At 53.1% G+C, this 25,344-nt stretch overlaps 1 protein-coding gene across 1 annotated transcript; it reads right to left on the reverse strand.

The window, feature by feature from the left end:
- Positions 1 to 564: 564 nt before the first annotated feature.
- CLPTM1 (CLPTM1 regulator of GABA type A receptor forward trafficking) lies at positions 565 to 25,344 on the reverse strand. The gene is made up of 14 exons (XM_081119133.1): positions 25,236 to 25,344; positions 19,541 to 19,650; positions 13,715 to 13,838; positions 12,520 to 12,678; positions 10,028 to 10,145; positions 7,289 to 7,374; positions 6,498 to 6,618; positions 6,018 to 6,262; positions 5,249 to 5,342; positions 3,093 to 3,283; positions 2,732 to 2,827; positions 2,284 to 2,419; positions 1,524 to 1,691; positions 565 to 1,303 (listed from the first exon to the last, which is right to left on the reverse strand). The coding sequence occupies exons 1-14, from the start codon at positions 25,305 to 25,307 to the stop codon at positions 1,008 to 1,010; spliced, it is 2,016 nt and encodes a 671-aa protein (XP_080975259.1). The 5' UTR covers positions 25,308 to 25,344; the 3' UTR covers positions 565 to 1,007.

Genomic DNA, 25,344 nt, shown 5'->3' on the forward strand with positions numbered 1-25,344 from the left:
GGTCCTTGGTGCTGGCAGCTCTGGGGATGCTGACAACACCCCAACATCTCTAAGCACTATAGCTGGGAATCACTCTGAGTGAGGGCTCACCCCATATCCCTGCTCAGGAGGCAAGCTCATAAGTACAGAGAAGGGGGGTCACGTGTCCAGGGTCCCCGGACTGCTGAATGAGGAAGCCTGGAGAAAAATAGATCAGGCAGTGGGTGTCTGCTCACAAAGCAGGCCTGGGCTCCTATCCTGCCTGGCAGCATGAGGCTCAGAGCCAATAAGTAGGCACAGGCAAAGCATCGAGCCTCAGCCAGCCAGACACAGCCTCATGGGAAGAGCATAGGTGCAGTGAGGTTATGGCAAGCAGCCTCCCCATCTGTGAAATGGGAACAGTTATGGAAGCCCCATCAGAGGGCAGCTGGGAGGAGGAGAAGGGTAAGAGAGGAGCCTGGCCCAGAGGGTCACTGTCCCCACTTTACCGAGTCTTTCACCCTGCAGGTCTCCTTCCCAGACCTGAGAGCCACCCATACCTGCTCTCCAAGGTGACAGAGGAAGGAGGGCACGAGGGGGGGGGGGTTGAGTTTAAGTTAAACACCCACATGAATTTATTAAATTCAGACTGTGTTAAAGGACGGCGGTCTGGGAGGAGGGGGCTGGTCAGGGGATGAGGGACAAGATGATGGACGGCCGTGGGCATCCCACAGAGGGGCCCTGGCCTCTCCCCTGCCTGGCCCACCCCCTCAGCAGTGCCGCTTCGGCTTCACCATGATTCCCAATGGTGCTGGGCTGGCGGGCAAGGTGGCTAAAACGAACAGACAGACGGTGCCTCCACAAACCATGTGCCCTGGCCTGCCCCAGCCCTGACACCATGCACTGGGCCCTGGCCCAAAGGGGGGTCTCCTGCCGCCCCGGCCCGATCTGTCCAGGGGAAAGGGCAATAGGGAAGGGAGGCGAGGGGCCTGGGTCGGCAGGGGCGGTGGTCATCAGGAGCCGGAGCAGACAATGATGACCAGGAACAGTTAATCCCTTTTCTTGTCCTCTGCTGGTTTTGGAGGGACTTCCTGGGGCTCGGTGGTAGAGCTGGCCCCCTGGGTGGGCTTGGCAGGCATGGGCGTAGAGGCCTCCTCCCTAGCGGCGGTGGTAATTGTGGCAGGGTCAGGAGTGGGTGGGGGTGGGAGGGCCCCTGTTGCTGTTGAGGCCTCGGCCATGGGGGCAGTTGCTGTCGGGGCCTCGCCACTCATGCCAAACTCGTTCACCCGTGTGGGGTCGACGCGGTAGATCCACCGTTGGTAGAGGTAGATGAAGAAGACCACATCTAGAGGTGGGGTGAAAGGGCAGTGTGAGGGGAAGGGGCCTGCCTGGCCCACCATCAGATGGGGGTGGGACAGGGTGGTCCTGCAAAGATTGGGCCAAGCCCCCTCAGACTGAGCCCCCAGGCTGGGAACAGGGCACCTCCCTCAGCCCAGAGTCCTGAGTCCTAGCTCCAATGGGAGCCTCCCGCCAGTGCCCCCGCCTGCTCGCCCACCAGGCCTCACCGTCCCGCAGGCAGCCGATCCGGTACATAACGGGCATCTTGATCACAAAGGCGAACAGGTCATCAATGAAGGTGTTGAGGGCCTTGTAGGTGAGCATGCGCCAGGGCAGATGGGCCACAGACTTGAGCTTGTAGTTGATGAAGAGCTGGGGTGTCATGGTGATGAAGCCTTGGTGGTGGTAAGGGCACACCCGTGAGCAGAGGAAGGGGTGTCCTAATCCTCTACCTCTCTGATCTCATTCCTGGCCTCCCTGCCCTCCCTTACTCCACTCCAGCCACAATGGCTGCCTTGCTGTTTCCAGTCCCCCAAGCACATCCTACTTCAGGGCTTTTGGACGGCTTTCTCCTTTGGTGTCTCATCTCCTTGGAGAGGTCTCCCTGACCGCCAGCTAACGTGCATCCCTCACCCTGACCCTTCCCAGCACCCATCGCATGCTGTGAGTCCTGTCCACTGCTTACTGTGTGGGTCCCAAGGACGAGGACTTAAATGCGCTGTCACAGCTTCCAGGAAGCCCTCCCTGACCCCCAGGCCGGACCAGGCATCCCTTTGAGGCTCTCCATGTGCCACCCCTGCCCACCCTGGGTTGTCCCGTCTGGGGACAAGTCTGTCTCCCACACTGGACCCTGAGCACTGGGAGGGCCAGGGAGGGCAGGGCTGATGTGATCACTGGTGAGTCCCCAGCTCAGCCCAGCGGGGACGGAGGACCATCTGCTGAGTACCTGCACTACCCGGGGTGCCAAGCGTGGCACAAGTGGCTCACCGAAGGTCAGCAGGAAGCCGTAGAGCATGCTGAGCACCCAGGAGTACCAGCCCTTGTGCTCCAAGTACAGAAGGCTGTAGACAGCGTAGCAGCCCAGAAGTGGGAAGAGGATCCATGACAGGTACCGAAATGCCATCTACGGGGCACAGGGTTGGGTTGGAATCCCGCTCCTTCGGCCCCACCCGGCACCCCTGCCTCACCCACCCACACCTGGTCTGGCAGGCTAGCCTAGGGGAATTTCCAGGCAGCCCTGGGAACTTTGGATTCAGAGAGGAAGTATACATGGCAGGTGGGTGACACTAGAGGGTGTGACACAGACCATAAAGCGTAGTGCTGTCAGCAGACAGATGTCTTGTCCCTCCCCCCACAACGGCCCATCCCTGGTAGCCCAGGAGCGTGTGGTGCTTGGAAACCCTCCCTGTGGCCCACTGGAGAGGAGAGTACTCACATCGTCATACACTTTCGTCGAGGACTCGATGTATGTGGACTTGTCTTTGAAGGTTGGGCGGGGGAAGATTCCTGCTACCTTGTGCTCCCGGTCCAGCTTCGGACAGGGAGGGAGGCCGTGGTCAGCTGCCGTGCTGGCTCCCACCCCCCATGCCTGTTCCAGGCCCTGCCCTTCCCCACTGTTCCCAGTTCCCCTGCCCCACATGTGACCCGAAAAATCCCCTGGTAAGAAAATCCCCTTGGTCCTGGGAGAGTGGCAGGCACTGGGAAACACCCGGGGCCAGCTCCAGGGTCTGGCTGACCAGACAACCCCCCTCCCAACCCCTGGCAGTCCCCAAAACAGCATGGCCACCCAGCCTTACCCGGACATCCATGACCTTGGTGATCTTCCAGAGGTCAATGAGGACCCCGATGAAGACGCTGACCTGGACCACAAAGTTGGTCTCATTGTCCAGGATATAGAGGAGGACCACGAAAGACTGGAAAACTCCAAAGAAGACGGAGCGCACAGACAAGCCCTCCAGGGACTGCCGGCTGTTCCAGAACTGGATGTCTGTGCATGGAAGTTTTGGGGAAGCCACAAAGTTGAGCTGAGTCCTTCCTGTGGCTCCCTCAGGCCCCACCCTCCTCAGACCCCAGGGGAGGTGCTGGGTCATCCAAGGGTGGAGGGGGTACACATGGACCCTCCCCTATAAAGTGCCTCTGCTGCTTGGGTGCGCCCTGGAGCACTGGACAGGCGGGACCTCTGCAGTCCTCACATCTGACACCAGCCCGCAGAATGCAGTCCCTCGATTGGTGACTGACTGCTGTCATGTCACCATGTGCCAGGTGCTAAGAGTTGGTCAGAGAAGCCATTTTCCCAAGGTCTGACAGCCTGGCCTGGCATAATCTGACCAGAAGCTGGGTCTTTGTGACACCAGACCTGGGCTGTCCACCTGGTGCCAGGCTGCCTCCCCTGGTTGGGAAGACCTAGGACATGTGTTCCGAAACCATCCCCCCCACCCACCACCCTGAAACCACTTCTGTGGAAGTGGCCCACAGACAACTGGGGTACACACAAGGGCCCCAGGCTCTGGTCTCCAATTGGAGCCCCTTCCAATGCTGCTCCTGGACCCAACCCAGGTCAGCCCTCTCTGAGCCCTGGGCTCCCTATCAGCCAAACAGGGATAACAGCACCGGCTGACCCTGCCTAGATTGAGTGCTTAATACTTGCAGCCACAAGTGGCTTCCCATCTTTGCCTGTCTTAGAGGCGAAGCTAGGCCTGCGGTCACACAGGGCCAGCTTTGCACTGTGAGCCTTGGCCGTCCACCTGCTCTGGTTGATTTTGGAGCTCCGGCACACTCAGGCTCCCCCATCAAACCCTGAGACTTAAAGGGAACATTCACAGAAACCCCCCAATCCTGACCAGGGAGGATGGATCTGGAGATGGGGTTCTGGTGGGGGTCAGGGGATCCAAGTCCTGACCCAGACCAGGGAGGCAGCAGCATGGGGTATAAAGCTGGGCTCATCCAGGGCACACACCCCTGCTGTGTGACCTTGGGTGAGTGACCACCCACTATATGCCTTCATTTCTCATCAGGAAGAGGGATCTTAGCTGACCCAGCTCAGTCAACAGCAGTGTTTGTAAACCGACACCTGCCCAGGCACAGTGAGTGCTCCACATGCCACAGCCGACAGACTCCCTACCAGTGGTTGGCACTTACTGTTCAGTTCTGATTTTACAGTCTTCTAGAATGTAACTCTTAATCCTGGCAATATTGTCTTATACTAATAATATTGATTACTGCTGCCATTTCCAGAAGCTGCAGAGCACAGGCCTCCTTCAGACTGGGGTTCTCTAGGAAAGGAAGGAGTGGCTGGTAGGGCCTAGAGGATGAACATGGGTGCTGGAGCCAGCTACTTGGGTCCAAATCCTGGCTCTGCCAATTGGGAGCTGTGTGACTACAGGCAAGCTACCTAACCTCCCTGAGCCTCTGCTTCCTCATCGTAAGCATGGAGGTAACAACAGGCTTCCTCATGGGGCTGTGGCTGAGGACTCAATGGGCTAATTAATGAGGGCACTCAGAATAGTGCCTGCCCCATGGCCAGTCCCTTCAAACCCCGGCCATCAGCACTGTTGGCCTTTGGAATATAGGGGTCTTCTGTGGACCAGGCTGTCACCTTCCCACTCAGGTGGGCTCTGTCCACTCAGCCCTGAGGGGCCTTTCCCAGCAGGCAACCTGCTGGGCAGGGTAACGGGAGCAGCTCTGGGGCTTCCCTGCTCCTGGCCTCGGAGTTCCCCAGTCCAGCCCCTCCCCAGGCACCACACCCAGTGGATGGGAGTTTCTGGACTGGGAGTTTTGGGGCGATCCTCGCCAGTTCACTAGGCCCCTGGAGAGTGGGGCTGATAAGACTCCCCAGTAGGGAGAAGACCTGTGGGGAGTGGAGGAAAGAGAGGGGCAAAACCTATCCCCCCCAAGCATGGTCCCATCCTCAGCCCCCCATGGCCTCTCATAGGCCCCAGGGTCCCACCCCTACCGTTCTTGAATGCCAGGAACTCAAAGACACTGTGGACGATGGACACGATGATGGTGAGTGCCAGCAGGTAGGGGTTGGTCTCTAGGAGGGCAACCTAGAGGTGGGGTGGAGGGAGATGCCTGTGAGCGCTACCATCCCTTCGCTGGGGGGCTCACCTCTCCTCCTGGATGCCCAGAAGAACCTGCTCACATGCCTGACCCCTGGGGCTGCCCAGAGAGGGAGAGTGCACACAAGCCAGAGATGGACAGATGGGCATGGAGAGGCGAGCGAGTGATAGAGAGAAACAGGCAGACATATAGAAGAGAGGAGAGACAGAGAGATAGATGAAAGGACAGTCGGAGGAGGAACATAAACCCAAAATGGAAGACAACCGCAGGCAAGCACAACCGAGTCTCAATATCAGACACAGGCAGAGAAAGACGAGGACACCGGGAGATACTCAAGGCCACGGGAGCAGAGACATTGTCAGAGCCCAAAGTCAAAGAGAAATAGGCTATGGAACAGGAGCAGAGAGGGGAGGTCCAGACCTGGAGGGCCTGGCCAAGGGGACAGAAAAGCTGTGACAAGGAGGACCACAGAAGCCTCAGAGATGGGATCCCAATATCAGCCAGGGCTGAAGGTGCGGAGGGCACCTGGGAGGTTGTGAAACTGGTCAGGGGAGCACTGGCCAGAGGTGTCCAGGCTACCAGCCTGGCCCACTTCCCCTTCCCGGCCTGCAGCCCAGGAGGGTGCTGGGAAGCCCTCACCCCCACCCCTACCCCCACCTCACCTTCACAGAGTCCTGCTCCTCGTCGGACTGCTCGTACAGCTCATCACCCAGGAAGTTCCAGGGTGACTTGGTGCTCTGGGCAGCATAGAGCTGCCAGCGCCAGAGCGAGAGAGGACAGAAGGAGACGCGGAGCGGCAGGCTGGCCAGGCTCTCATTGATGGGGTAGTAGTCCTTCTGCAGGTTCCAGTAATCATTGAAGTAGATGATGGGGTAGTAGTCACCACTCACGGCATCAAACTTCACATCTGCAGGCAAGTGGGGCAGGGGCACTGCTCAGCCTGGGCTATAGCCAGGGGCACCCGCAAGGGTAGGGAGATCCCTCAGGCCTTCCAGAACAAAGGTGGATATTCAGATGGGCCCCCTGACAGAGACTGGAGGACAGGGGACAAGGAAGAAAGGGGAGTATTTAGGGAGGGGTGGGGCAAGGTGGGGAGTTTGGGTAGATGGAGACCCAGGAGACAAGGGTGCTGGGGGCCTCACATTGGTCCAGGGGCGGAGGCACGCTGCCCTTCACCCACGGTGTGTGGTCATCCACGATGTTGATGGTGATGTTGGGGTGCCAGTGGGAGATCACTTCTACAGGCCCATAGTCCTCGGCCCTCTGAGGGGAGGTAGGGGAGCAGTGGGCCTCAGAGGCACCTTCTCCCTTCCTCCTGAAGTCTCCCATGACAATCGTGACAGCAAAAGAGCAACCGTCACAGTGACTGTTGGCCAAGGGCTCACCCGGGCCAGCCCCCATGCCAGCCTTTACAGACTCCACAACCCTAGATACCCAGCCACCTGACAAAGCAGAAAACTCAGGCCTGCAGATCTAGATGGGACCATACGCCAGGCTGCAAAGGGGACCTTGCATGCAGCCTCCATACTCATGGTCCGCCTGCCTGGGTCCACCTTGCAGAGAGGAAGGTTCCTGGCACCCAGCACAGGTTAACACCCTGGCACCCCCAGCCTGCCCAGAAGAATTCCTACTGGAGGCTCATTATTGGTCCCTACTCTGTCTGGCTGCCTGGGCATGACTCTGGGCCTGACTTCTTGGCTATGACACTGCGGGCAAGTCTTCCCATGTGAAAATGGGATCCCCCGGGCCCCCCATTCCCTGAGAGGTAGCTCAGCTTCCTAACCCTATTTCCAGAGGGAAACTGAGGGTCAGAGAGGTGAAGAGATGACCGAGCCCCCACAACAGCTCAGTGGTGGTGCCAGACGAGAGCCTGTGTGGCTGCTGGCTGTGAACCGTCCGACGCCCCCAGGACCCAAGAGTTCCGCTCCTTTACCTTGATCATTTCTGGGTCAGCTTCCGTCTCTCCTGTCAACAGGTTCTTGGTTTTCTGAAACCGCCGGCGCTTGTATTTGTTGATCACTGTGGAGGGGAGGCAGGGAGAGGGGTGGACATGAGACCTGCTGGCACCTGGGGTATACAGACCTGCTCACTGGTTTCCCAGCTCCCATTATCCAAATTGCCAACTGATGATAACAGTGACTTGGAAGTCCGAGCTGCCCTCTCAAACCTCATCCAGCCCCACTTTCCCATCTTTACAGTGACACCAAGCAGGGTGCCTTTGATGCTAGATGCTCACAAGCCCCACCTACCTCTCAGCCCTTGCCCCTCCCACCCTCACTGGCCTTACTCCTCTCCCCCCTCAACTGTGCCAAATGCGCCAACCTGGGGCCTTCAGTCTCGCTGCTCCATCCCTGGCTTGTACCCAAGGCTGGAAGTTTCCTGGTTAGCTCCTTCTCACCCTTCAAGTCCCTGGTCAAATAACCCTCTTCCACAAGGCTTCCCTGCCCATCCAACTCAAGGAGGCCGCCAGCCGTGCTCCTTGCCATTTGTATTTCCTTCACAACAGTCCATCACTGCCTCCAATTCACCCGCCCATTGGTGTGTTTGCTGTCTGTCCCTTCAACCTGTCTGTGAACCCCAGGAGGGGATAAGTCCATTTTCAACACTGACATATCCCCTACACAGGACTGGGCCCAGTGCTGACTAGTGGAACACATGAAGATAAACAGGCGAGCTGCGACGGTTCCGGAGAAGGCCTAGAACCACCAGTGTGAGAAATACTCTGGGGCTGTGAATCCCCAGCCAAGAGGAGACCTCACTTCCTCTTGCAGAGGCCAGGCTGGCCACAGGCTCTCTGCCACCCTGCCAAGACTTTCCAGGAGGAAGGGGCCGGTGTTTGCTTATGCCTGATCTCCTCACCTCCACCGTGCTTGGGTATTTTTCAGCTCTTCTTTATACTGGGACAAATGCAGCCTGCCCTTCCTGTGACTTCTCCATTCTGCCCCCCGAGGGCCAGGGAGAGATGGGGAAATGGGAAGGGAGCTGCCAAGAGCGGGAGCCCTAGAGTCTCACACAAGCTAAGGGACATTGGAGAGCTGTCACTTCCCTGGGCCTCTGTCCCCCCTCTAGAGAATGGGGATAAAAGCCCCACCTCTTCTTCGCAGGACCACTAGAGAGCCCAGCCAGGGGGACTGTCCCTGCAAGTCACATACACACAAACCACAGGGCCCAGATCCCTCCCACCCACTCAGAACCAGGGCTGGAGGCTTCTGGATTCTACACACAAGCTCAAGTTCAAAAACATTTCCAGAAACGGACTTAGGCTTTCAGCCCAGGGCCTGCTGCTCTTACTGTTATCACAAATATCATCCATCACTTCTACCACTGACACATTTGAGACCTTGGGTGGCCAGCTCCAAGGGGTCCCAGCTGTGAGGTAAGCCTGGGTGATCCTGGGGGGCCTTCCAGCTCCACCAGGCTGCAGACTCTACTTTGCAGACCACACCGACACCTGTCACAGTGACTGTGAAAATAGCAACAAGGATCTTTCACCAAAAGCAAAATCACAAAAAATATGGCACTGATGAGGGTAAAGAAGATGCAAGCAGGCAGCCACCCACCTGGGTAACATTCAAGGCAACCTCTGAGGTGTCAGGCATTTCTATCCCAGGCCCCTGAGGAATCCCACTTTTGGGGACATGTCCTTAGGGACAGCCCCTGCAGGCCACATCTCCTCAGCTCGCCTCTGCTCCCACCCTCACAGATCCCGCTACATGGAAGGCAGCGGGTGGAACATCCGCAGAGCACATTCTAGGCACGCTCACTTAAAACAGCGCTTGGCACACATGGGGCACTGGGTCACCAACTTTTTGTTCAATCCAGTGTAGATAATAACAAAAAAATGATCACCCTTTGGGATATTTTTTTAAACTTCTTAAATCCTGTGTTTATCCTCACCCAAGAATATATTTTCATTGATTTTGAAGAGAGGAAAGGTGGGGGGGAGAAACATCAGTGTAGCCTTCTGAACACAGCCCCAACTGGGGATTTTTTTTTTTTTTTTTCCTCACAGGAGGATATTTCTTCATTGCTTTTCAGAGAAAGTGGAAGGGAGAGAGGGAGAGAGGGAAGGAAGAAGAGAGAGAGAGAGAGAAACATTGCAGGGGATCAAGTCTGCAACCGAGGTATGTGCCCTTGGCTGGAATTGAACTTGAGACCCTTCAGTCCACGGGCCAATGCTCTAACCACTGAGCCAAACCATCTAGGGCCCGACCTGGGATTGAACCCTCAAACCAGGTATGTGCCCTGACTGGGAAATGAACCCACAACCCTTTTGGTGTACAAGAGGATGCTCCAACCGAGCCACCCAGCCAGGGATACAACTTTTCTAGAGTGTGGGTCAACCCACTGTCCATTCGTAGGCTATTCTGGAGTGTCAATCGACCCATCGTCCATCCACAGGCTACTCTTGAGCATCTATGTCTACCAAACTAGGTACTGCACAGGAGCTGGCCCATCACCTCCCCTTCAAAAGTCCCCTTGTCCACCTGCTCTTTCTAAGCCCACTGCTCTCCTGTCTGCCAAAGGGATGTCTACAGAAGCACAAAAGGTGGCCCGCCAATCCCAGCCTCCCTGGGCAGTGTTCCTGCCAGTCCTTGCGGCCCTGGGATTCACGGCCCTGCACTTGGGATGCCCGGGCTGCTGGCTGCCTGGGCTGCGGAGACTGACTTACTCCGAGACATGTGGACCGTGGCAAGCCGGCGGTACAGGGCCTTCTGCCGGGGGTCCGGGTGGAAGCCGCTCTTGGTGAAGTAGACGTGGATGTAGATGGAGCCGTTCTGCTGAACGCTCTGCAAGGCAGGCGCAGAGGGAAAAGGAAATGCTAAAGCCCCTCACAACATGCCCCCAGCAGCTTCCCCACCCCCACACTCTAGCTGGGCAGGCAATGCAGCTCAGTGGTTAAGAGCACAACACTGGAGTCAGAGAGACTCTGCTTCGAATCCTGGTCTAGCCCCTCCCCTCACTGAGCCTCTGTGCCACCCGCAGGGTGCAGCTCATGAGAGCTGAAGGCACAGCAGTGCAGTCAGGATTATCCCAGGGCACCTAGCATGTCCCTCAGGCACGAAGTAGAAGCTCAGTAATGACTTTAATTCATTCAACAGTCAAACAGGGGGCCAGACCCACTGGGTTCACATTCCTGCAACACACGAAGACCTCAGGCAGTGGTCATTTTTTTATCCCCATTTTCCAGAAAAGCCAACTGGGGCTCACACAGAGAGCCTATGTAATGTGCAGTGAGTGGACCCGAACCCAGTCTGTGGGCTCCTATGCCACTCTGCCTCTCACCATCTGCATCCCACCTCTCTGCCTGTGCCCTTCACCATCTCTCTGCCGAGGTGGGGGGACTATGCTCACTCCCATCACATACAGAGGAGAATACTGAAGAGAGGTGGCCACCTGCTGGGGCACGCAGTGGGTGGCAAGGGCACATCCGAGCCTTCTCTGATCTTCACGCAGAGCTGGATTCACTTGGCCACACTGTACCCTCCTCACTTCCCAGCCTTTGAAGTCCACCTCTGTGTTCATCGTGGGTTTTTTTGTATTTTATGCTGTTTTAACATCTTGGGGGACCTAGCTGGCTGGGAAGAGACTACCCCTGCAGGGCTAATTCCTACAGACCATGAACAACTCACCTGCCCTGGAACAGGCCTTCCACATGCAAACCAACCAACCCCAAGTCCACACCCACCAACGCCCTTCATCTACCTCTCTCACACACCAAGCAGCCCTAACTCACCTGGGACCAGAAACCAGACAACTGGAGACCACTCCTCTATCCCAGAGCCTGCTGACGGTATCCAAACTAGCCAGTTCTGAGCTGCTTCCCTGCCCTGCCCTGTTTTTCCTGCGGAAACTCCAGTAAAGGCTCTGGCCTAGGCCTCCCCTTTTGCTCTGCTGCTCCTGTATAAACCTGGGGGTTCTTCATGTGGCCCTCTGTGACATGGCTAGCCTCCTCCTCTTGGGAAACGTTAAGTAATTAATTCTTCTTTCAATGGCATTGGCCTCTCCATGTTGTGACTCAGTCACCTCCATAAATTAAAAACAGGTGCGACTGAAACGCCTTCCCACCTCAAAGCTGTGGGAAGGTGGGCCAGATCCAAGTCCTTGGGAGTGGCTTTACGTGCCTGGCTTGCTGCCCCTCAGGCTAACTGGGTCCTCAGGGAAGGAAGGGCCTGGGGCCTGGGCATGTGTTGGTGGGAGCAGCCCATCAGCACAGGTTAGTTTATCTGCCTCAGAAAGTCTGTGTCCACACCTTGTGTCTAGCCACCCTGACAGACCAAGACAGAGACAGACAGAGTAGACACGCCCCCTTCCCCCTCAGGGGGCCAAGGAGACCAGCTAAAGAGAAATGAGAGTGCAGCCCCAAGGAAACCTCAACTTCATTGATTCAGCAACTTCATTGATTGTTCAACGTTCATTGATTTTGCACCCAGCCCCCTCCCTGCTAAATAGAGCTTGGGCACAGTGGTTACCAAGACAGTCCCAACCTTACCCTCAAAGGGCTCACAGTCCCATGGTGGGGAGAGACCCATGTCCAGGAAGTGACAACCTACAGCACAGGCAGGGCTTGGGTGGGAAGAGCCCAGAGTGGGTGGCTGCCTGAGCCTGAGAGTCAGGAAGGGCTTCTTGGAAGAGGCAGGATTTGAACCTGGGGCTGCCAGAATCCAGAGCCAGATAGCCTGAGTTCAAATCTCTCACTAGCTGTGTGACCTTGGGTAAGTCACTTAACCTCTCTGTACCTGTGTCTTCATCACTGGAGAGAATAGTTCCCACTTTATAGGGTTGCTGGAAAGTTTACATTAATTGGCCTAGCTTGGTGACCTGCACAGAATAAGTGCTTAATCAACGTTAACTGCTATTTTCAAACTGGGCTGCCTGACAAACTAGTGATGACTGAACAGCCCCAAGGATTACTAATCTTTCACTGGTTTAAGCCACAGAAACACAATCCTAGAGGTAGTTGGCAGGATTCTAGACCAAGTCCAACTCCATCCACATGCAGATGTGAGGAGGCCATTACCCAGAGACCTCAGGGACCTGCCTGTGGCCACAAAGCATGTGAACTGAGGGTATAGCCAGACTTGGTGCCTAAACTCCAAGTTGCAGGACTGGGAATTGGTTAAATCAAGCAGTCTCGGGCCAGAAATCAGAAGATGCGCCCACCTGCGGAATGTCAAGCTCAGCAAAGTGCTCATAGCAGCCATCTGAGTTTTCGCCGCTAGTCCAGTCGCCATATACAAGGTCGTGCTGCTCCCAGAAGAGTGCTGATGTGACGTTGAAGTCTGTAAAGTGCTCATGCTCTGAGATGTACACGTGCAAGTTCTGTTGGGAGGAGAGGGGGGGAGCTTAGGGCTGCGCATAAGAGCCTCTGAGGTTGACAGAAAAAGAGTAGATGAAGAACTGGGCTAGTGGTCAGCACACTAATATGAATAACTTTGCTGGGGTTAGAAAAAGGAAGGTTAGCGAGAAAAGAATAGTAGCCAGCAGAACAAATTCTCTCTTTTCTCATTCCCCCACTACATCTAGTCTGGTCTGAGTCTGTGATGTCTATAAGCAAAAAACAATTAAAGAACGGTCAGCCTAGCAATCAGAATTTGGGATTAGAAAGGATCAGGACCTCCCTGAATTATCTTCTTCCTTCTTGGCCTCTTATGGCCTTCCTGGTCAGAGCTCTGTGGGTTTACGGATAAAGCATGGCCAAGATCTGCAGGAGTGTCACCCAGCTACTGAGTACAAAGGGAAGCCATGCCTCGGAGAACTCCCTCCTTTCTCAAGTCCCCGTGGCCATCTTTGTCCAGAGCCCTGAAGGCCCACTGACCAAGAACAGCCGAGCAATGGTCACCCTGCTGACTAGAATTTTGGGAAACTGGGAATCCCAGAACTGTAGAGAACCACAAAAGTGGGAGGAGCCTGGATTACTGGGGTCTGAACACTTGTTTCAGATGCTCCTGATACCCGACAGCTTTGGGTTCTTCCTTCCCCTGCCTCTGCCCACTCCCGCCTCTCCTCGGCCTCTTCTTTCCTTTCCCTCCCCTGCAACTTTTAAAGCCTGAACATAATTTTGAAATAAAATACATTAAGGACCATGTTAAGATATTTTTTAAACAAATGAGTGACTCCTTAGATGTCCCTCTTCCCCAGAGGTAGAACCCCCACAGACCAAAAGAATTTACTTTTTCCTTATGGGTGTCACTTGGGTGACAGGTTTCATGGGTTATGGACAGACCCAGAGTTCCTGAGCTCTGGACCCATTCACACACCTGACAGTAACTGGGAACCAGATCACTGCCCATGTCACTCCCCCACACCCTCCCTGGCACCTGCCACTCCCTTGTCTGGCCTCCTAACCAGCAGTTACCATTAAAGTGTCTTTGGGGAACAGGTTGCGGCTGGCGACGCGTGGGGCTCCTCCGGGGCCCACCTGGTCCTGAGGGGCCTGCCCTCGGCGGAAACAGCTGCTGATGGCCCAGATGATGAAGATCCTGAGGAGAGAAGCAGGGCAGGTGGTGAGTCCCCAACCAAGCCTTTTCCTTCCGACATGGATCCACCTAACTTCCTTCTGACTCGAACTTGCTGGGGCCTGGCCTGGGGCTGGTGACCAGGGAGGGTCTCTGAGAAGGCAGTCACAGGACTGGTGAGAGATAAGATGCCCCCAAAGGCCATGTCCAGGGAGAAACCCCAGATGCCACTGTTTGCTAGTGGTGGGGGCCTGGCACTGCCCTGGTCTCCATGCCAGACCCCCTACGCCAAGACCTCCAGGATCTCCTGGTGACCACAGGGTACAGGGGCTTGGACCCTCAAAACCTCAGACCTAGAAAACATAATGTCCCAATCCCCTGGAATCCCAAAATGAAAGAACCCAAAGAATTTAAATTCCAGTGTTTTACAAGCACAGAACCTCAGAGAGCAGCATTTTAGAAACCTCAACTGAAAACTGGAGAGGCAGACAGTAACTAATGGATTAGTCCAGACTTTTAGTGGCAATGGGCTAAGTTATTCAGACCAACTCTCCTGCTGGAAACAACTTGGAAAAACTTCATCAAAATGAATAGACTAAGACTATCAATGTTCGTTATATATATAATTACGTACCTTGACATAACAAGAATATATACTGCTCATATATGTTCTCTTTCATATATTTTTAATTACGTTTACACAGGAACCTATGTCAATATATATTCTTAAAAGCACTGAAGAATGGCCCTGGCTGGTGTGGCTCCATGGTCAGAGAGTCAGCCCAAGCACCGAAGGGTCATGGGTTCAATTCCCAGTCAAGGGCACATCCCTGGGTCACAGGTTGGCTCCCTGGCTCCAGTCGGAGTGGGTGCAGGAGATAACCAATCCATGTGTCTCTCTCACATCGATGTTTCTCTCTCTCTCTCTCCCTCTCTCCCACTCTTGAAAAAGCAATGGAAAAAATATCCTCAGGTGAGGATTAACAACAACAAAGCATTGAAGAATGGATGACTGAAGATTCACCCGGCAGAAACCAGAGGGAAGATTGGAACCCAAAGGAGTAAAGGGGTACTGGAAGCTTCTTTCTGTGACTGAGAACATTTGCTAGGTATTTTGATGGGTTACAGAAATGCTAGCCTGGGGGCCCGCACAAGGTAACCAGGGACCTACCCTCCAAGAAGCTAAGACCCCACAGGGCTCCAGGCCCAGGATGATAAGAAGCAAGCTTGCCCAGCTCCCCAGGAGTCATACACCAGGTGGGCAGGGCTGGAGCCTGGAACTAGGGAGGCCTGGATGGCTAATGCCCCAGGGAGCCAGCAGAAGCAAACCAAGTCCTCTCTGGAGGAAACTGTGTTCATCCCAGGCCTGAAATTTTTCCTAAATATAATTTTTCAAGTATAATGACCAACACACAACCAAAGATAAGGCAGGTGCACAAGGAAACAAGACACTATGAGTAAGAACCAGTAGAAACAAACAAAAAAAATTTGAGTTCAAAACCACTGAACTTTGAAGTTTCAGAATTTGTTATAAGACCCTCAAAATGTATGTTGGGAGAGCTTTAGAAGTACCATATTCAGATAACATGATAGAAAAAAAATAAAAATGAAATGACCCTATTTTAGTTAAAATAAATATTTTAGAGTCATTTTCTCAATTCACAAAATTGACTTGACACAATATTTCAGTCTTAGAATTGTAACTGATGGAGGTATTTCCAGGATACACTGTTAAAAGAAAAAGGCAAGATGAAGGTGTATAGAATGAGTCTGTTTTTGTGTAATAGCCTATATTAAAAACACAACAAAACTGGGTTGGTAAGAGGGGAACATGGGAGTTAGTGTTTAACGGGAACAGAGTGTCAACTGGGCATGATGAAAAAGTTCTGAGATGGATGGTGGTGACAGTAGCACAACAGCGTGAATGTGCTTAATGCCACGGAACTATACGCTAAAAATGGTTAAAATGGTCCTGGCCAGCGTGTAGAAGTGTTAGCTGTTAGTTGTTATTTTCATCATAGGAAAAAGGCATACAAAAAGCTTTGGAATGGAAAAATACGAGGGAATTCTGGTGTGGGTAGGGTGCCTCCCTGTTGAGTCCCATAACACACCAAAGGGCAGGATCAGGCAGGGGAACTTGTCTCTGCCTATTGAATCATGGAGCCCTGGGGTGTGGGGTCTCAGGAGCCATGGCCCAGAGAGCCATCTGCTGCCTCCCCAAGAAGTCCCTGACGCACACGGCTGGAGAAGGTCTAGCACCAACAATCTCTGGGGACCCCTCCGCCTCCAAGAGAAGCTCCCATTTGAGTGGACGGGAGAGTGTGGGAGCAGGGACGCCCACTGGCAGCTTTGCCCTGGCTTAGTGTGTGACCTGTAAGGGTTCCAACCCCTATGGTCTTCCGGGTCCCCTGTAAAGCAAGGAAGATTGGACCAGGCCTTTTCAGAATTCCAGATCCCCAGCACCCTGAAGAACACAAGAACATCTGTATGTACTCATACATCCAGTTTTGGAGACCCATTCAGAGGCCTCGTGGACACTGCCCTCCACCCATGCATTCTAGGCCAGGAAGTCCCCGCCAGAGGATGCCAGGCCTACAGGGGACTAGCCCTTACCTAACCCTTTTCAACCTTCCAGAGTAAGCAAATAAAAGAGACTTTAAATCTCCTCTCCCACCCTAAACAGATATCACTTCCATGGGTCTAGAAAAAACTTAAGTTTATGAAAAGATACACAGTGAAAACTCTCCCTGCCGCCCCTCATCCATTTATCCACCCAACTCCCATCCCACTCCCTCCCCAGGTAACCACTGGTGGAATGTGAGGATGTGCTAAGAACCATGGAGCCTACCCTCAAAAAAGGCCATTTAATGCAATCTGCTCGAAGCTTCGGGGAGTTCACAGACCCATCCAAACAAAGCCTGGATTCCATTTTGAGAGCTCCAGGAAAGACTCTGAACTGATGTTTGGGGCTGCCCGGCTCTAAGGAAGGAAATTAGCCTATGCTGTGGCTGTATAAAAAATGCCTATCTGCAGGCAGTTCCTTTATGCACCGATGTGGAAAGATTTCTAAGATACATTGCTAATGAAAAAGTCAAGGTGCAGAACTGTGTAAAATAGGCTGCCTCATGTAAAAATGAAGGGAAAGACAAAAATAATCCCTATTCATAGCTGCTTGGAGCAGAGAAAGAAACTGATATGTAAGAAAATGCTGAGTCCTTTCAGACATGGGAGGAGGAGAGGAACAGAGAAGACTGACAGGAGCTCCGCAGTTGAAGCAGCTTGGGGTACATGTCAGGAATGACGTGCGAGTGTTCTGGCTGAAAATGTGGAGTTTCTTTCCTGCACAGCTTCTCAGTGTTCTGTATGACTGTCTCAGAGGACACCAGGAAGGCAGCAGGTCTGCCCCCCACCAGAATGTGATCAGTGACTACATCAAGGATTGTGGGCTTTCAGCTGTATCTCTTTATAATATATGTGAAAAGGTTTTTTAAACAGTGAACAAAAGCAATCATAGTCAACTTTGACTGAGTGTGCAGCTTTTTAAAGATTTTTTTTACTGACTTTTAGAGAGAGAAGAAGGGAGAGGAAGGGAGAGGGAGGGAGAAAGAGAGACAGAAACAGCAATGTGAGCCTGGCCAGGTGTGGCTCAGCGGTTGAGCATTGACCTAGGATCCAGGAGACTGAAGTTGGATTCCTGGTCAGGGCACATGCCCAGGTTGCAGGCTCGATCCCCAGTCGGGGACATGCAGGAGGCAGCTGATCAATGACAACTCTTATCATTGATGTTTCTCTCTTTCTCCCTCTCCCTTCCTCTCTCTGAAAATAAAGATATATTTAAGAAAAAAAAACAAAAACAAAACATCGATGTGAGAGTAGAATATTGATCAAAGGGGAACATCGATTGGCTGCCTCCTGCACACCCCTGAAAGAAGATCAGGCCCGCAACCAAGACATGTGCCTTGACCAGGAATCGAACCATCAACCTTTCGATGCACATGACAATGCCCAACCAATTGACCCACACCAGCCAGGGCTCTTTTGATGACCCGTGAGCAAACACTTAGGATTTCTCTCTGAGGTGGAAAATCAGGCATCAGAGGGGCAATCACCTGACCACGTCACAAAAATTAGGTAGGGGGGGAGGGCCGAGGTGTAAGAGCAGGCCTGGGCTCTTAGACACCGTCTGATGCTACCTTCCCCACCCCCCAATTTCAGTAACTCATCCCCTATTTTTGACAAGCAGGCTGCTCCCAATTTTTCTCTATTTTGAACAACTCTGTGAGCATCCTTCTATAATCTCATTTAAGGCCAATTACAGGTATGTGTTTATAGAATGACCACCAAATGTTATACTTCCTTGTTACTTTCTTCTTTATACTCTTCTGTATTATTTGAATTGTTTCATTTTGTATAGTAAGCATGTATTAGTTACAAGTTTGGGGGGGGGGGGGACTAATAAGTTGGCATGGAAGAGATGAGACATTGCTCCCCCTGAACCACTATCCTGTTCTTCCTCAGAAATAGAGCCCCTGCTTTTCAGCAGGGTGCTCAGTCTCCCAAAATAAAGACCACACTTCCCAGGCTCCCTTGCATCTGGTTCTAGCCAAAGGGGTGACTGTTTTAAACAATGATGTTCTGTAATCCCTTAGAACCAATAAGGGGAGAAAGTGGCTGCCTGACTGCATGGCATGATCTCTTAACCATTTTCCTAAAATACCTCCCCCAAAAGAAAAAGAAATGTCCATTTTGCAATGGATAAACAAAGGCCCTGTCTCCAGATCTAGACAGGCAGAGAGAATACCCAGCCCAGGTTTGTTTCCGCCACCCCACCCAGTATCTCCCTAGTGCCTCAGTCAGAGGCCAGGCTTAGAGAAGGCACACCCTGTGCTCCCACTGCCCAGGAATGGCCATACGAATCACAACTAAATGGATCAGCAGCAGCCAGTGGCAAAAAGATGGACTATATGATTCCACTTAAATGAGGTACTGAGAGCAGTCAAATTCAGACAGAAAGTAGAAAGCTGGGAGCCAGGAGCTGGCAGGAAGTGAAAATGAGGAGTTAGTGTTTAATGGGGACAGAGTTTCATTTGGGAAGGGGAAAAAGTTGTGGAGACGAATGGTGATTATGGTTGTATAATGTCAATATACTTAACGCCACTGAATGTTACACTCAGAAATAGTTAAAATGGTAAGTTTCACGTAATGTGTATGTTGCATCTGAATTGTACTCAGTTCATTTGTGAAGTCCTAACCCTCACTACCTCAGTGACCATATTTGGAGACAGGGCCTCTAAAGAGATGACTAAGGCTAAGTGAGTACACAGGGTGGGCCCTAATCCAATAGGACTGGTATCCTCAGAAGAAGAGGAGGTTAGGACACTGGCACCCAGAGGAAAGACCAGATGAAGATACTGGAAGACAGTCATCTACAAGCCAAGGAGGGGCCTCAGGAGAAACCAGACATGCCCTTGATCTCGGACTTCTGGCCTCCAGAATTGTGAGAAATTAATTTCTGTTGTTTAAGTCACCCAGTTTGTTCTATTAGTTACAGCAGCCTTAGAATATTAATAATGTGGCATATTTTACCACATTAAAAAAATTCTACCATGCAGAAAAAAAATATGGCTCCCCACCAATACAGAAATGATAGCCATCCTCAAGGAGTCTTTCCTTTCTTCTTATTTGCACTTTTTTCAATGAACAAGAGCAAAGCAGCATCTGCTCACCTGAACAGCACACCTCTGATGACCTGCCAGGCGTTGGGGGCTGGCTGGGGTGGGTTCTGGGGCTGGGTCTCCGCTGGCAGGTCCCTCCCAATGCTGCCATTGCTGGTCACCTGCAGGAGACAAAGATCAGGATAAGGAGGGAGAATGCAACCTGGATGCAGCCTGGCACAGGGCTGAGCACAAAGGGGGCATCTGGTCCAGCCTGGGGGTCAGGGAGGGCTTCCTGGAAGAAGGGACATCAGCTGAGACCTAAAATATAACAAGTGGCCAGTGCAGAGGAGACAATGAGGGAAGTAGCAGGTGCAGAAACAAAGGGGGTGAGAAACACAGTCTGACTCTGAGGACTAGCCATTGCTCCCTGGGGCCAGGCCCGGGGCCCAGGGAGCAAGGATATGGAGGTGACTATGAGGGACAATGCAGAAGGGACTATATGGCAGGTGCAAGCATGGGTTTATCTGGAAGGTCCTTCCCTGAGCAAACAGTTCCTGAGGCCTCCTCTGTGGCTGACCCTGCACAGGGCTCATCCCTTCCGAAGCTCCTGAAACAGCAGGCGAGGCAGACACAGAAAAATGCAACCAGAGAGTGAGCCACACTGCTGTGAGCCACAACAAAGGTGAGTGTCACAAACACAGCACACGCCATCCTGTGGGCTGGAACTGCAAACATCTCCATGTGGGCAAATGGAGGTTCAGGGAAGCTAAGGACGGCAGCTGCAGGATAACGGAATGGGCAGGCTAGCAAGTCAGGCAGGGCTGCCCAAAGGAAGGCTCTTTGCTTGGAAACAAGCTCAGAATGTCTGGAAAGGCCCAAGATGGAGAAATTCTTCCCGCCTCTCTCCTTGAACCTGCTGACTTCCCGTCCTGCCCTCTTCCATCCTCCCAGCTCTGTCCCCTCACCCCTCAGCCTTCCAGAGGCAGGGCCAGAACTGTCAGGTGGGAGCATTACCCAACCCAGGGGCTCGATAAATACCTGTGGAATAAACAAATGCTCCCTGAAGGGCTTGCCCCCAGCACCCTGGCCACCCAAATCTACCTCCATCCACCCGCTCAGGTCCCCACTGCTCAGCCCTCCCCCTGCCACAGCCCCGAGCCCACTCCTCTGCAATGTCTTCTTCTGTCGCTTAGAAAGCCCTGGGGAGCAGGAACAGCAGGCCCCCTGGCCAGATGGGGCTGCCAGGGAGCTGAGGCCAGTGTTTGTTAAAGGTGTCATTTGTCACTCCCTGTCCCTCTACCAGCAAGTGCTCTTCCCTGTCATCTCCCAAGTGCAGGACAGCTCCATGATAGAAGGTGGGAGCCTTGTCCCACCGTTCCCAGCTGTGAGATCTTGGGCGCATCACTTCTCTGACCCTTCCCCTTTCTGACTCAAGGGCCAGATTGTGAAAATACAGGTATACTTTGTTCAGAAAAGATTTCCTTCATGTGTTGAAAGAAATATTTCCTGAGCACTCACTGTGTGCCAGGCCCTATATGCTAGGCGGTAGGACTGGTGGCAGCCACACAGCTCTGGCCTGCCCTTCTTGAGCTCAGGATCTAGAGGGAAAACACCTACAGAATAGTAAACAGGGTAATTAAAAATGGTAAACAGGCCCTAGCTGGTCTGGCTCAGTGGTTAGAGTGTCAGCCCGCGGCCAAGGGCATGTACCTCAGTTGCAGGCTCGATCCTCACCCCATAAGGGCGGGTGCAGGAGACAACCAATCAATGTGTCTCTCTCACACCAATGTGTGTCTCTCTCTCCCTCCTTCCCTTCCACTCTCTCTAAAAAAGCAATGGAAAAAATATCCTCAAGTGAGGATTGAAAATAAAAGAAAAAGGTAAACAGAAAAAGTACATTGGAGGAAATAAGCAGGGGGAGATCATGACAACCCTTGGATTGGGGGGGTCAGGGAGGCCTTCCCTAGGAGCTGTCTTTGACATTTGGGTGAAAAGTGTGCTGGGGAGAGGGAAAGGTTCAGGGAAGGGGTTGGGCAGGGGCAGATGAGATCAGGCAGGCTCAGCCCTCATTCAGGGCTAGTCCTGCTCCTGGGAGCACCGGGGGGCCAAGTGAGGGTTGCCAGCAGGTCTGAGCTGATTGTGGGTCAAGAAATGGAAGCTTAAGGCCAGGCCAGGATTTGAACTCACATCTGGCTGGCTCCCAGGTCTGTTCTCTTATCCACAATAGTGGACAAATTGGCTGGCAACCATCCCACGGAAATGCAAATGAAAACCACAATGAGATGTCACTTCATTAGGATGGCCAGCATCGAAAAGACAGACAGCCACAAGAGCAGGTGAGGGTGTGGAGAAATCAGAATGGCTGCACACTGCTGGTGGGAAACATGAAGCTGTTGCTTGGAAAAACACAGTTGATGCTTAAAGTGAAATGTGTACCCATCACACAAACCAGCAATCCCACACCCAAGAGAAATGAGAACCCATGTCCACGCAAAAGCTTACACAAAAATGTCCATCTCAGCATTATTCATAATACCTAGAAATCACTCAAGTGTCCTTCAATGGATGAATGAACAACTGTAATGAATCTGTACAACAGAATAGTACTCAGCAATAAAAAGGAACACTGCTAGGGGCAGAGAGTGACTGCAAAGGAACATGGGAATGTTCTGAAGGGGTGCAAGTGGTGTAACACCAGACTGTGGTGACGTTGTACAGCACAACTGCAAAATGTACTAAAAGCCACTGAAGTCTATACTGACAACAGGTGAACGTTACAGTATCTAAATTATACCTCAATAAAAAGGTAGCTCTCCAGTAGCTCCCACTTCCCTCAGAGTGAAGGCAAAGTCCTTACCATGGCCCCCAAGGGCTTCATCAGGCTCCCTCCCTGCTCTCATCTATCTCCCCTCATTCACTGCCTCCAGCCACACCAGCCCCCTCACTGTTCCTTCCTCACACTAGGCACTTCCCACCTCAGGGCCTTTGCACTGAGTGTTCCCTTTACCTGAAAGGCTTTTCCCCCATGTATCTACATGCCTCCCATCTTCATCTCCTTCAAGTCTTTGTTTAAATGCCACCTTCTCAGAGAGGCTGCCCCAGACTACCCTGTTTAAATTGCAACCCTCCTACCCACCCCTCACTTCCCATCCCTCTCCTGGCTTTACTTCTGTCCATGGCATTTCTTACCATCTGACCCACTATACAGTTTACTATTCATCATACTCACTGTTAGTCCCTCTCTCTTCTTCTACCCCTACTCTAAAGCCCTCAAGTAGAACGTGAGCTCCAAGAAGGCAGGGCCTCTGTTTTGTTCACAGCTTATCTCCAGCATTAACATGGGGCAGGCATAGCCTATAGCAGGGACAAAACACACATTAACTGAAGGAATGAATGCTGGATCTGTGGGCCCTGTATCTCAGCCCCGGCTGAAGAAGGAGCAGGCTGGCTGGAGCATGAGACTGCCAAGGCCTGTCTAGACCCCACAGGCCAGGGCAGGGTGGTGGTGGCTGTGGACACAGCAGTGACTAAGACACAGTTCCTCCTCTTGGACCCACATGTCCAATCTCACACACAATCCCCAGGAACACCCACTAAGGGGCCCAGGAAATAGCTAAGACCATGAAGCTGGGCCAGGGCTGGGAGTGTGAAGACAGGCTTTCGGGCATGTCCTCACTGCGCACCTGGATCCACTGTGGGAATTCCACCTCAGCCTAGCCTCTGCCTCAAGATCCATTTATTCTACAGACACTGAGCACCTGCTCTATGTCAGGTCCTCTGCTGGGCTGTGCTGGGGACACAGTGATGACCAAGACAGTCCCAGTTCTGCCCTCCAGACGCTCCCATCCAGTGGAGGAGATAGATGGACAGTGACAACCCAGTGTGGGCAGGGCTTGGGACATGAGAGCCCAGGAGGCTGTGGGAGCCCTGACCCAGTCTGCGAGGGTCAGAGAGGGCTTCCTAGGGGAGAGAACATCTGAGATGTACAGGACTAGTAAGGATCAACCAGGTAAAGAAGGGAGAAACGTGCACAGGCTATGAGGAAGAGATAGAGAGGCACACTCCTGAAAATAAGAGTTTCAGAGTGGAAGATGCTTCTCTCATCCAGTGGTTCTCATGCAGGGAACATTTAGCAATGTTTGAAGACATTGTTGGTTGTCACAAATGGGGAGGGGTACGTGTGTTACTGATACCTAGTGTGTAGAGGCCAAGGATGCTGCTAAATATCCCAAAGTGCACAGGACAGCCCCCCAAAGTGAAGAATTATCCAATCCAAAATGTCAGTAAGTGCTGAGGCTGAGACATCCTCGTGTAGCCCGAAAGAAGTCAGATCGTACAAGGCCTTGATCTGCTAAAGCATTTGTACTTTATCAAAAGGTTTTAAGCAGAGATGGAATGAGAAAAGACTAGGGTGTGTGGGGGGGGGGGCGCGGGGGTCTCTGGAAGCGCAGGGCAATCAGAGCAACCTGAGCTCTAGTCTGTCCCATCACCCCCCCCACACACACACACATACAGTAATCAACAGGGAAAAAGATCTTTTAGCAAGACTGGGAAGCCCCTGAAGACAGGAACTGAGTGCTAATTCAACAAACATTTCCTGAGGCTGCCCCCAGGGCCAGGCCCTGGATGAAGATGTTAAACCAGGTAGGTCAGGCTCTATCACACAAATCTCATCCAGGTATCCTCCCAGGTGATATTATTTGCCCCTCCTCTTGGCTCCCTCAGTCCCAGATACAGACTTTTGTCACCACCCTAGTCATCCAGGATTATAATTCTTTACATGCCAGTCTTCTCTCCCACACCACTGATGGCAGGGACACAGCTGTGGCCATCTTTGTGGCCCATCACATGGCTGGCCCTCCTGTCTAACCCCTCCATTTACCACTGGAGAAATAAGGGCCCAAAGAGAGAAAAGAACTAGCACAAGGTCAGAGAAAGTCAGCTTCATTCTCCCCTCCCAACCTGAGCTCTTCTCTCCTGTGCTGCCTCCCACATGTCAGTGACATCCCGGTGGGTGAGTCGACAGCACCTTGCTGTCACTCCATCAATTCCCTTACTGCATAAAGGGTGGCTGCCTGAACTAGCTAGTATGTTCTGCAGCCTCAGTTTAGTTAATGGGTCAGAAGTCACCAGCAGCTGGACTAATTCCCCCATAGGGTTAGTTTATGATAAAAGTACACCCATCCCAGTCTTGACTTCCCTGGTTCAGCAATGTCTGGTAACTGCTACATGTAATGAATCCCAAACCCAACCTGGGTGACCTTCTGCTAGCGCCTTAGTTTCGCTGTTCCTTGTCTTCCCATCTGTAAAATGGGTCTGTCAACCTCCACAGCCTGTGACCTTTACGATGATTACCTAACTTCCCCAGAGAGACAAAACTCCCAATTAATCAATCACTGCCCACAACTCAGGCACTGCAAGAAACCCTGAACGCCAGACCACTCCGGGAACGGCCGGGAGCCTGGAATCGGGAGTCGAGAACCTAGGCAACCTGGGTACAAGTCTGCGTCCCTCCGCGCCACTGTCTCCGGCTCGAGCAATAAGCCTGGTGGCCACCCAGCGCGAGCGTGCAGGGGACCTGGCGCGTAACAGGGCCCCGCTCCCCGCACTGTCCGGCCTCTCGGGCCGCCTGGGCCCGGTATTCAAGGTCCCTCTGGGCAAGGAGCCCCCGATGCACGGGATTCCGCGAAAAGGGGCAGGACACGCCCCGTGGGAGGACCCCCGGGTGGGGAAGAACCCCTCAGGCCCCTCTCGGCCTCCGTACCTGACCGGAGCCGCCTCCTCCGGCCGCCACCACGGCGCTGCCGGCCCCGTCCGTCTCTTGCGCCGCCGCCATCTTCCCGCTCCGGGTCCCCGCCCCCGCCGCCAGCCCC

Source organism: Miniopterus schreibersii (assembly GCF_964146895.1).
Source record: "Miniopterus schreibersii genome assembly, chromosome: 18".
NCBI lineage: Eukaryota > Metazoa > Chordata > Mammalia > Chiroptera > Miniopteridae > Miniopterus > Miniopterus schreibersii.

Coding starts and splice junctions, on each gene's coding strand:
- CLPTM1 (XM_081119133.1), bottom strand. CDS start 25,307: ATGGCGGCGGCGCAAGAGACGGACGGGGCCGGCAGCGCCGTGGTGGCG. Junction 12,679..13,714: donor TCCCCAAAGACACTTTAATG/GTAACTGCTGGT, acceptor TCCTCCCAACAG/AACTTGCACGTGTACATCTC. Junction 10,146..12,519: donor CTGAGCTTGACATTCCGCAG/GTGGGCGCATCT, acceptor CCTGCCTTGCAG/AGCGTTCAGCAGAACGGCTC.